Raw genomic sequence first — 12,946 nt, 5'->3', positions numbered from 1 at the left:
AAAAAACCGCAGTATTAAAAACGAAATTACAGTCTTGACACAAAAAATGCATCTTTAGGTACAAAATCATGGTTGCAGCGGCAGCTGCAACCTAGTAAAGAGCGAACCATAGCCTATAGTAGTCAAAAGTTGAAAAACATGTTTTCAAAAAAAACTGTCTGGTGAGAAAAAAATATCATTTGACACTAAACTATGAATGGTAACTATTGTTTCGGTTAATCTTATGAGTAAAAGTTTATTGCGAAAAGAAATTTATGGTGATTTCGAAAAAGAGCATGAAACCCCTTCAAAATGGCGTCAAATCGAAATACGAAGTGCACCATTGGAATCAGCATGGCCGAAAACCTTTTATAGGATATTTACAGTCCCCCACCTTGAGCACCAAGGAAAATGATTTATTTGCATGGGTAGCACTGATCCGTCTTCCCTTTTTTTTCTTTCTTTTTTTTCCAGAAGGGCTAGGGGGTGGCCAGAGCATCATAGGGAGGTTTGTAATAGCTCATTCGAAAGGCAATTCAACTTTTAAGTGCCCTTTTTGAGTGACCAAAAAGATTGCATGGCAAATAGCCCCCCCCCCTGCAGGCCTCCTCCCCCCAACAACTTTTAAAATTTTGAGATACGCATTTTGTTTAACGTAGTTAAAAGGTCCAATATATATGGTTTTTATGAGGATATGGCCTTCCATAGTCCCTCGGGAAGGGCTGTATGTGGTATTGGGCGTTTCGATATCGCGCGTTTCGGTATCGTGCGTATTGGTGCCTCATGTATTGTGTCGGGAATATCGGTATCCGCTGTTGTTTTTTTTAGTAATTTTCTAGAATCATTTTTTTAAAGCATGTCCCGGCAAGGTATCATGGTTGCAGCGGCAGCTGCAACCTAGTAAAGAGCGAACCACAGCCCATAGTAACCAAAAGTTAAAAAATGCGTTTTGAAAAAAACTGCCTAGTGAAAAAAATTCCCATCTGACACTGACTCAGGAACGTTAACTATTATTCCGGTTCGTCTTAAAAGTAAAAGTTTATTGTGAAAAGAAATTTATGTTGACTTCGAAAAAAAGCCTCACACCCCTCGAAAATGGCGTCATATGGAAATGAAAAGTGTACCATTGGAATAAGAATGGTCAAAATCTTGCACAGGGAAGATCAAATCCCCCTCCCTGAACAACAAGGAAAATCACTTTTTTGCATCGGTAGCACTGATCTGTCTCCAGTTTTTTTTTTGTTTTTTTTTTTTCAACAAGTCTAGCGGCCTACCAAGAACATCATAAAGGGATTCTTCATGGCTCATTCAAAATCTATTTCTCATATCTACGTGCTTTTTATAAATTCTGCCATCTTCAAGTTCCATTGGGCACTAAAATGGCACTGTGTGTACTATTTCTCAAAGGGTGGCACTAGCAGGCGACCAAAACATCGTTGGTAGATCTTTTATAAATCATATAAAAGATATTGCACATATCCACGTCTTTCATATAAATTCCACCAGCATCAAGTTCAAATGGCACTAAAAACGGCACTTTTGGTGTCTTGTCTAAAGTGGAAAAGCTGCTCTGTAAAAAAAAATTGATTTCCAACAAAATGTTTTGCTTGAATTCAAACAAGTCAAAAAAATCCCATTTTTCTGTTGGAATTGTGACTTGCTTATTTAATTCAAACAAGTCACAAAAAAATCCAATTTTTCTGTTGAAATTGTGACTTGCTTATTGAATTCCAGCAAATTATTGAAACTATTAAGCTTTTTGTATTTTTCAGTAGCAAAAATGTAATTTTCACCGTAAATAGGCTATATCAATCGAAACGGTCGAGAAATGCTACACTTTAATAGCATGAATCGTGATTCAAAAACTCCGGTTTACTACAGGATTAATTAAAAAAAAAGGACGTTAGCCCAATAAGTTTTATCAAACAGTTCATAGTGTTAAACTGTAATTAAGGAGCGACTCAGCTCAATTGTAACCGAAACTCAAAAATGGAATTTTTGATAACAATTGATAAGAATTGGGTTTTTATGAAGATTGCAAATATATAAATTTCATTACGTTTAATATCTACCCTACCATTTTCGAAAAAGGGAGAAACATCCCTCAAAAAGTGAAAAAATCTTAATGTAAATCAGACCTTCAGATTCAGTGTATCAGAAAATTTTCTTGTGGGGGTTATGATCTCCTAGCTTCACAAATGTGGAATTTATGTTTTTGCCAGAAAACTGATGACGGATGCGTTTCTATTTGTTGTTTTTTTGTTCTAGTGTCCTTCTTAAGATACCGTAAAGATTGGAGGACAACTAGACCTCCTCCCAAGACCTAATTTGTCTCTTATTTTGTTTTCGAATGTTATGATTTGAGATCAATTTTAAAAATAAAAAAAAATCATCTCCTTCAACTACCTAAAAACGTATAATACGGAAGTAGATTTAATGTCAAGAACTTCAAACGACGAAGCGACGATTCTAACTAGGGGGCATTCAGATCAGAGAGAGAAGACATTCTGATTGTGATGATAAGTATTCAGTTTAGTTTATTAATATTGATAACTTGTGTCTTATGTTTCCCAATATGTTTAAGATAGTACATTTTTTATAAATAAAAAAAGTTTGGTAAAATTCTACGGTACTGTTTTATTAGCTGTAAATAATGCAAAAAGGGAAGTTCGGTTAATGCTAATGAAATGGAACACAATAGGATAAAAATGTAATAGTTTGGAAACAAAATTCGGTTATATATTTGCACATTAGGGGGGGGGGGGGGTGAAGCATACCATATATTGAATACCTAACCTAGGTACCTAGTATGTATGGGTACTTATGTACTATCTGGAACAAACGCAAAAAATGAAGTTTGGTTGATGCTAATGAAGTAAAACAAAATAGGATTAAAATATAATAGTTTAACAACAAAATTCGTCTATATATTTGCACATTAGGGGGGTGGGGGTGGGGGTAAAGCGTAGCATAAGTTAAATACCTAACCAAACCTAGGTACCTTTTTTCCCCTAAACCCCATAAAACAATAGTTTAAATATTGTAAACCCAAGAACAAAGCACGCTTTACAATCTATTTCTGTATTGAAAGAAACCCGTTTCAAAAGAAACCTGCGTCGTCCCTATATAATATAGCGCTTGTGTTCCAGATAGTACATAAGCATAAAAGTATGTCCCGGGAAGGTATTTTGAAGTACCTACCTCCACTCCTTCTCCCTCTAGACGGTCCTTAAATTTGCCTACATAACAGGCATTCAACTTATTGAAATTTTGACAAAAGAACGTTTTACCTTAATTTTCAGTTATCAGTTTCTTTTTCTCAAGGTTTAGTTCCAAAAATGCAATTCCTGTTATTTGAGTAGAATTTTAAGCCATGTCAATGTTTTTTTTTCTTCAAAATTTAGGAAATGTATTTGTATCTTTAAAACCTTATAAATTAGAATTGAGCAAAGTTGTGAAGCTGAAAAAATATTTCTTGTATTTCATTTAAGCAGTAGATTTATTTTGCAAGGTTTAATTTTATAACCCACAGATTTATAACACAACGACCAATAAAAGAGTAAAAAAAATTGTATATAGAGAAATTTTGATCTATCTTATGTCTTTAACTCAGCAGTATTTATGTATGTATAAATTTAGCTCGACATTTTTTTTTGGAAAATTGACATCCTGTGTTTTCTGGCCTGAAACAACGATCAAGATAGAATACCAGTTTGAGAAAATTTTTTAGTAGCCTTAATCTTAGATAAAAGGCTTATATGAATAACGTCAAATCTATGCTCATTAATATTGTAATGGCTTCATATAATATAAAAGTCTTTATACATGTTACAGCCAAAAATGACGTCACATTAATTATCACTCACATCACATTGTCTAATTTCAATGACTTCATTTGTAGCCCATAACTAATTTTGTCTAAGGAGAATTATCAGTTAATCTTGAAAAGCTCTCTGAGCAATTTTGTAAATATAAAAAAACATGATAAGATAACGATCCAAAAAACACAAATTTACAATTATTATAAATGATTAATCGGTCGAAAAATAAAAACTGTCAAGCACCTGAAGTATCAAACATTGTTAGTCAAATAGAACAAGCTGAATAGACTAATTTCACGATGGGTGAAAATGAACGGTCTGAACCATCAAATAGGACTATACCAATACGGGCAGCTAAAGCATAGGGCATTGACAAATTTTCGTTTGCTAAAAAGTATTAATGCTGTCATCATTCATCAAAACAACACGCTACTTTTCTGCATATTTTGAAGATGCCTTGGCTTTGGTTCGTCGCCTTTGATCTCCAGATTTCTTTATAACTATGACTTGCAATCCTGCTTGGACCAAAATTAAAAAAGCAGCACGTATTATATCTGATGATAGTAAATTTGTCATAGTAGGCCTACATTCCGCTCGAGATCGTTCCGATCTCATTGCTGGATTTATGAAATTGAAATTATTTATTGTTATTGATGTTTGTGCTATGTTTTTATTCGAATAAATTGAACTGAATTGAATTGAAGTTTTAGGATATAATCAATGAATTTGATACAAAAGACAGATATTCAGAAAGGTGGCAGCACATGATAATACGATTGAATTTCCAAAATGTGGACTACCACATATGCATTTTTATTGATCATGAGTCGAAATTGATAATCTTATTTTGGCTGAAATTCCTAACACTGACAATCAAACAGTTCGTGGTAACGAACTGTAAGTAAGGAGCGACCCGGCTCAATGGTAACCGAAACTCTAGAAAACGGGTTTTTGATGCCAATAGATATATCAAAAGAATCAGATTTCAATGCTGATTTCAAATATATAACTTTCATCAAGTTTAGTGCTACCCATCAAAAGTTACGCGCCTGAGAAAATTTGGCTGATTTTCAAAAAAAGTGGGAAAGACCCCCTAAAAGTTATAGAAACTTAATGAAAATCACAACATCATATTAAGCGTATCAGAGAACCCTACTTTAGAGGTTTCAAGCTCCTATCTAAAAAAATTTTGATTTTTGCATTTTTTGCCAGAATAAAGATCACGGATGCGTGTTTATTTGTTTGTTTTTTTTTTTGTTGTTTTTTTTTTCCCCAGGGGTGATCGTATCGACCCAGTGGTCCTAGAATATCGTGGGAGGAATCATTGGAACGGAAATTAAAAGTTCTAGTTCCCTTTTTAGGTGACCAAAAAAAATGGAGGGCAACTAGGCCCCCTCCCACGCTTATTTTTTTACCAAAGTCACCCGATCAAAATTTTGAGATAGCCATTTTGTTCACCATGGTCGAAAATATGATAAATATGTCTTTTGGGATGACTTAATCCCCGAAGTACCCAGAGGGAGGGCTAAAAGATATGAACTTTACCCAATGTTAACATATAGTATTGGTTATTCGGAAGTATACAGAAGTTTTCAGGAGGTTTTTTTTCTGATATTGGGTGGTAAGGGTGGGTCGGGGGTTATGTTGGAGGATCTGTTCATGAAGGAAGTTTTCATGGGGGAAGGGAAATTGCCATGAAGGGGGCGCCGGACTTGCCAGCATTATTTATTGGTTATTGGGAAGTATACAACCATTTTCAGGAAGGATTTTTTCTGGAGGGGGGCTAGAGGAGGGAGTTACTCTGGAGAATATTTCCGTGGAGGATGTTTCCTTGTGGTAAGGGACATTTTCATGAAGGGGGGGCCGGATTTCCCAGCATTATTTAAAAAACGATCAGAAATTAAATAAAAAAAAAACAAGTTTTTTCAACTGAAATGTAAGAAGGAATATTAGAACTTAAAACGAACAGAAATTATAACGTATGTGAGGGGGTTCTCCTCCAAGTCAATACCTCGCTCTTTAAGCTACAGTTATTTTTTAGTGCTTTCAAAAGAGCTATCTATTGTAATTAAACGGCCTTGGTGATTCAGGGGTTTGTTAATCAAAATTTTTTTTAACTTTTAAAACAGTTCGTGTTAACGAACTGTAAGTAAGGAGCGACCCGGCTCAATGGTAACCGAAACTCTAAAACACGGCCTTTTGGTACCCTTAGATACATCAAAAGAATCAGATTTTAATTTTAATTTCAAATATATGATTCATCAAGTTTAGTCTTACCCATCAAAAGTTACGCGCCTAAGAAAATTCAGCTGATTTTCGCAAAAAGGGAAAAAGACCTCCTAAAAATTATAGAAGCTGAATGAAAATCATATCATTGTATTCCGCGCATAATAAAAACTTATTGTATTGGTTTCACGCTCCTATCTACAGAAATGTGGAATTTTCCATTTTTTGCCATAAGAAAGATCATGGATGCGTGTTTATTTGTTTGTTGGTTTGTTTTTATTGTTTTTTTTTTTTTCCCAGGGGTGATCGTATCGACCCAGTGGTCCTAGAATATCGTAGGAGGGCTCATTGGAAGTGAAATGAAAAGTTCTAGTGCTCTTTTAAAGTGACCAAAAAAATGGAGGGCAACTAGGCCCCCTCCCACGCTCATTTTTTTCCCAAAGTCACCTAATCAAAATTTTTAGACAGTCATTTTATTCAGCATGGTCGAAAATATGATAAAAATGTCTTTTAGGATGACTTGATCCCCCAAAGTCCCCAGGGGGAGGGCTGAAAGTTATGAACTTTACTCAATGTTAACATATAGTTTTGTTTATTGGGAATTATCCTGACTTTTTCAGAGGTGTATTGGTCGGGTAGGGGGGGGAAGGCGCGGGTCGGGGGCTATCTGGAAGGATCTTTCCATGAAGGAAGTTTACATGGGGGAAGGGACATTGCTATGAAGGGGGCGCCGGATTTCCCAGCATTATTAAAGAAATAGATCAGGAATTAAATAAAAAAAAACAAGTTTTTAAATTGATCAACTGATTGTGATTAAGAGGTCATTTTTAAAGAACTGGAAAAAAAATTCGAACTATAGTTTAAAGAGCAGGGTATTGACTAGGGGGCGAACCCCCTAATATACGTGTTAAAAATTTATGAATATAGAAGTTCGTTACGTAAGTTAATTCTAAGTTACGTATATTTATTACTAATAAAAACGTTCGTAAATAAAATTAAACAAGTTTCGAAAAAGCCATTTAACCAAATATAATATGCAAATTTTTTTTTTATTATTCGTGTACTGTGAACCACTATCAAACCCTGCATCTATTTAAAAAAGTTCAAAAATTAAATAAAAAAAACAAGTTTTTTTTAACTTAAAGTAATGAGCAGCGTTAAAAATTAAAACGAGGAGAAATTTTTCTGTATATGAAAGGGGCTGTCCCCCTCCTCAACGCCTCGCTCTTTACGCTAAAGTTTGACTTTCTCACAACTCTATTTTTTTAAACAATAAAAAAACTTTAGCGTAAAGAGCAAGGCGTTGAGGAGGGGGACAGCCCCCTTCATATACGGAATAATTTCTGTTCGTTTTAAGTTTTAACGTCGTTCCTTACTTTCAGTTAAAAAAACTTGTTTTTTTTATTTAATCCTGTACTAAGATGATTAGTCCTAATGTGGATGATTTATAATCTGTGTGGATACATAAATTCTAAATGCAAGCTGTATGGTCAATAAAAATAGAAAATTACAGTACGCTTCAGTTTTCCAATGCAACATATTTCAGTGACATCTCTAGAGGGTGATGAAAAACCAGTGTATTAGCCTCTCTATAATCCCCAAATAGACGAAATCAACAATGATGAATTTTCACATGACCATAGCCGAGTAATTCATGATGATCATGTTGTTGCCACAAATAAACCTTTATATGTTAAAAAAAATTAATGTCACATCAATGTCGAATATGTTGGCAGAGTAAATCCAGTAAAGTACTAATATAAATAAATCCACAAAGTACATGATTGTGCTTCAATAAAGATTGTCGAAAATCAAAGGTGTTTGGTTTACAATGAAGCACAAACCTATGCGGAAGGACACTGCATTACGCCAACTGAATCATACTGGCGACTATTTAGCCACGATATCCAGGAAAAGGTTATGTTTTTCAACGGCTAAATGTTCATTTACCAGGAGAGTACTGAATGCTAGATATCAACAAAGCCCAATAAGATTTGGTAGATATTGGACAGCAAGGTTCAATACTAGAAACGTATTTTTGACACAACAAGGCGTTGAAAGAAATACTTTAAACATAATGAAAAAACGAATATATGGGAGCCAGGAATTAATCGATTGTGTGCCATTGGTCGAATTCAAAGAGTAAGTTTTGCAGCTCATCCAGAGCGCTTCTATTTGCAGATACTTCTTTATCATGTGAAGAATGCAACAGGTTTTGAAGATCTTAAAATTGTTAACAACATTGTTTATGCCCATACAAACCAGAATGCCTATCTCATGACCTTGAATTTGACGGTAAGCTGTGTTTTTATGCCCTAGGAGAATCGGCACGGTTCTGTTTGTCTTCTGAAATGTGAATACTCTTCGCACAGATTACTGCTTCCGGAGATCCTGCGGATCCAAAAGTTATCTGGGAAAGATTCCAACAGTGGATTATATTTGACAAGCGAGACGAATTAATCTGTGTGAACATACTGCAATCAAACGTGCTTATTGTACTGTTTTATCATAGTCAAATACGGTGGCCATAAAAAGTCGACATTTTAGTTTTGAGTGGAGTAGTATAGAATGAGCGACACTGAGACCTTCGACAGTTACCAAAACTGGGAATATCTAATTTCTAGCGAGGACTGCGGATAGTATATATCGGTCTCTGCAAGGAAAACAGCTTGCAATTGTAGATAATATTTCACAGGCTGTCAATGATCTTGATTATCTTGAGAAATTTTTTTCTTATAGATGGACCAGGCGGTACCAGTAAAACGTTTGTTTTTAAAACTTTGTATCACATTCTATGTGATGAAAATCACAAACTAAAATGTATGGCTTATACAAGAATAGCATCGACCTTATTGCCAAATATTACCGCAAATTTTGTTGTGCAGCATTTTCGTTTACAATTCGATGTGATTTTGGATATGTCATAGATACTAAAAACGATATGACCACTGCTGGGGAAGGGGTAATTTAATTTCCACTCTTGAAATGTGCACATAGATATGGCGTAACTCATATGAATTGTTTTTTTTTTCTAGAATTAAGGCTCTAAACGAATTTTCTCCAGCTCATGACCTATCTAGGTCGTTATTTCAGGTCAGAAAATCTCGAGGGGCCAATTTAAAAAAAAAGTTTCTAACCGTTTTCAAGAAAAAGTAAATAAATACACATTTATTGCTCGTTTATTCTTGCTCCAAGTGCTCAAATATTACCTTAGGGGAAAAATAATAAGATAGAAAAATAAATCCTACGATCTCCCAATGCATACGCATAATTTTACTTCAAAATTACTTCCACCTGAGTTAATTTTGACTCTATGATTTAAATGGATTTGACATGCTATTACCTCTCTAAAGATAGAAACTCTTTGAAAGTACCACGCTATTAACAAGAAGCTGAAAATTTTAAGATTTCAGTTAAAGTTCAAGCGCCACATTATGAAAATTCAGGAAATTTCAAATCGTATAATAGAACATGAAATTATGAAGTCAGAAATTTAGTTACGGGGAATTCTAGAGAATGAATATTTAGTGGAGAGTTCCCAATCTTCTGTGAAAATTATCTCAACTAGCATATTTGAGCTATTCATGTATAACTTAATCTGACAAACGGAAAACCGTCGGACAATTTCTTTTTATTTGGGAGAAAAATCATATTTCGGTTGAATTCAAGCATGCTGAATTTAAAATTGGAGAAAAAGTATAGTGACAACACAAACAAAGAGTATGTAGCTCCCCATTGGCTCCCCATTGGCCTTTTCTGCTAAAACCTTTCTGTCGTTAGCGTAATGTTCCATATTCTAGACGGGGGGGGGGGGTTCACTCCCCTTTGCACCCTGGATCTGTCCCTGGCTAAGAGAATAGGGAAAAAAGTTCTCACAAGAAACGTCCTGTATAGTCTTTCATGTGAAATCTAAATGATACACATAGGTTGTACATTTGTCCAATAACAATTATACATATAGAGTCCACAAAATATGAAGAGCTTGGAAAGGCGGGAACCCGGGGGGTGTCAATTCATGAAAAAATAAAAATTTAATCGTCAAAGTCTATGAGGAGGGGGGGGGGGCTTTAGATGATAATACAAAATATAATGTATTTTCTAATGAAAACACCCCCAAGGATTTTTATTTTTAAATGTTTGGCAAAAACTTGGGGCATTAGGGCGTGAGATAAATATATCGCTCTTTCCTCCAAATTGACACCCATGGGACCTCTTTTATGCCATTAATGTCCTTGATCAGTAGAGTTGCAATCAAAAGCAAAATGAACGAGTTAATTTTTACTATTGTGTTTTAATGCGTTTATAAGAAGTCAATTAGATTAATCAGAAAGATGTGAATTTACCGTCTAGGCTCCATTCGTTTTGTTCGATTTGGTCATAATAAGCTTTTGCTGAATTTTTTCATAATTTGTTTGCGCATATCAGGATTGATGGAGTGGCAGTTTAATTCTCATTTCAAAAGTTATTTTTTTTCACAGGGGGGGGGGATTACAAAGGGATTCTATTTCGAGAGGAAGGAGTTACAAAAAACTTTAAAAAAACATCAAAAATTTGTTAGTATTGATTCTTGTTACGTTTTTACAAGTCGGGAAAATATTTGGGGGGAGGGGTCGAGCTCCCTATCCCCTCCCCCTGGATACGGCCTTGCATATCCTATTGTTTGAAGATACTCTCCATAAATGAGCCGTTTCTTTTCCAAAGCAATGTTGTAAAATATTTAATATGCAGCCTAAAGAGTAGGCAATGCTGTAGCAACCCATCTCATGCAAACACAAAATAATCCATAAAATCATTAAAATCAACAGTTTTTAAAGAAGGTGAAAAAGCAATTCTAGGTGTAAAAGTGAACGTACATTATTTTGAAAATAAAAAGGGCTGCTGCTCCAATCGGGTCACGAATCCTTGATTTTATTTGAGACTCCTTGATTTTTTGTCTCAATTCTTCAAGAATGATTTTTATTTTCTTCTTTTTGTACAAATTCTTCGAGAATATTGGCTTCATTTAATTTTATTTGTATTACTACATTAATTGTAGCAATATATTTCCATTCATTGTATTTAGTTGTATTTAAATTAATTTAATTTGTATTTAAACTCCGATTTAAAATTTATTTTGAAAGGTAATCGGTCAGTAAGAACTTGCTGTTCTTACTGCAAGTTCTTGCTGTTCCTATTTTCTCAATTCTTGAGAAAATAGGAGGCAAGGGAAGCACAAGCCACCTCTTTATACATAATAATAGTTGTAACTTTTAATTTTTAGCACGCTCCTTAATTTGATTTGACAGAAAAAAATTTATTTAATCTTATCCGAAGTCTATATGTGGCACTATTAATTGTTTTTGTAAAATTTTGTAATCTGAAGCTGAAGCACTGTAAATTGTTTTCGCAATATTTTGTAAACTGAAGCTCAGTTTGGTTTTTGTGCAAATAAAAATGTGGGCTATGCAAATGAAAACATATATTTCATAATGTAAGACATGTGACAGAACGGGCAGATTGCTGTTTTATATAATCAAACAATGCAGATTATCGGCTTTAATGATTAGTGGCAAACAGAAAATTAAATCTGGCATGGATGAGGTTTTAGATGTAAGTTTGATTATTTTTATGACTGATAACGTACTTAAGCATTAATAAGATAAGCGATAGTTAAATAGTACACGTAGTTGTCTTAGGATGAAGAAGGGTTTCTGTTAAGTTTGAGAAATTTGTGAAAAGAATCACAAAATCTCCTCAACCATGAAATTAATTTCTAGTGCTATCTTAACAACACGAAAGTTTTGTTGACAGACACTGAACACACAATTGTCTCTATTCTTCCAATCAGTCCAATAATTTGAATTTTCTTTTCAGGGTCTAAGATTCAGGGACTATATTTTACCTGTTAGACGTTTTATGCAGCAAAGGATTCAAACTAAAAATGACAACAACAAATCCAATCCATGTAATAAGTGCCAAGCTATCTGTGGGGCATGATGTTACCTATGTGGATTCCTTTTAGTTTAAGTACATCCTTTCATCTTTGTCAGCATCTGTGGCAGAAACAGGTATTTCCCCCTCTACCTTGTCTATTTAGGATGTTGTGAAATAACAGTAGAAAATGCAAAAATACAGTTGCTGGTATCAATGATGTTCTGTAAATCATTTGCTAGAATAAAATGAAGCAGAACTTGAATTTTCAATCACAGCTAAGACCAAGGCCATATCCAGAGGGGGGTTAAGGGGTTTGTAAATATTGAACACACAAGGTATCCAAAATTCAAATAAGAACTTTTTACTATGTTAGAAGTCCTAACCTGTTTTTTTAAATAATCTGAGGATTCTCACTTACTTTTAATGAGTATGAATTGGACAACAAGTCCAAGCCAGCAAAAGGAACTGCTCCCCATTATTCTGCTTATATCCTAAGCAGCACCAGAATATGAACTGCCTTGAGGTTTCAATTTAGCCTAGACAAGATCACTTCATTTTACACATCCTGTTTTCCATCATGCGCTGCTCTTTTGAAAGTTTTTCGGCAAAGCAAGAGCACCAATGAATTAGTATTTCTCTGGCTTCAGGCAATCAAAAGGGTAAAAATAAAATACTGTTCCCAAGCTCATTGCCACGGCAATCGAGGTTGATAAACGTTACTCAGAAGTATTTGAATCGGCCACTTTGGGAAGTACAAAGGCGTGTTCCATTAGGAGGGGAAAAATATATTGAGTTCGTTCATTTTCCTGTTAGTGAAGCAGGAAAAAAAACAGTTGATTAACACTGATTTTAATAACTACCTTGAAAGAAATTATATGCATTAGAAGATATCCAAGTAGTTGTGAAGACATAAGCAGTTGTAGTTGTAGAAGTCGAAGTAATTGGCTTGAGATGTAAAAAAAAGTAGAAAAAAAAACTACCAGATGTGCGCAAGTTGATATTCACAA

At 34.6% G+C, this 12,946-nt stretch overlaps 1 protein-coding gene across 3 annotated transcripts in view; it reads right to left on the bottom strand.

Moving 5' to 3' along the window:
- Nucleotides 1-12,491, bottom strand: part of LOC148956166 (uncharacterized) — a 49,598-nt gene extending 37,107 nt beyond the window's left edge. For 2 of the 3 annotated variants that reach the window (XM_089096386.1, XM_089096437.1), the window contains exon 1: nt 12,358-12,491. In XM_089096386.1, coding sequence (XP_088952512.1) covers nt 12,358-12,415 — 58 coding nt within the window. In that variant the 5' untranslated portion in view covers nt 12,416-12,491. Of the gene's footprint in view, nt 1-1,315; nt 1,565-12,357 lie in introns of those variants that run through there. The other variant, XM_089096481.1, reaches the window with a different exon arrangement.
- Nucleotides 12,492-12,946: the final 455 nt, after the last annotated feature.

Source organism: Artemia sp. Qi Xiang Cuo, chromosome 1 (genome assembly GCF_049724085.1).
Source record: "Artemia sp. Qi Xiang Cuo chromosome 1, ASM4972408v1, whole genome shotgun sequence".
NCBI classification, from domain to species: Eukaryota; Metazoa; Arthropoda; class Branchiopoda; order Anostraca; family Artemiidae; genus Artemia; species Artemia sp. Qi Xiang Cuo.
Note: the sequence above shows the minus strand (reverse complement) of the source record. Positions and strands in the feature narration are given on the sequence as shown.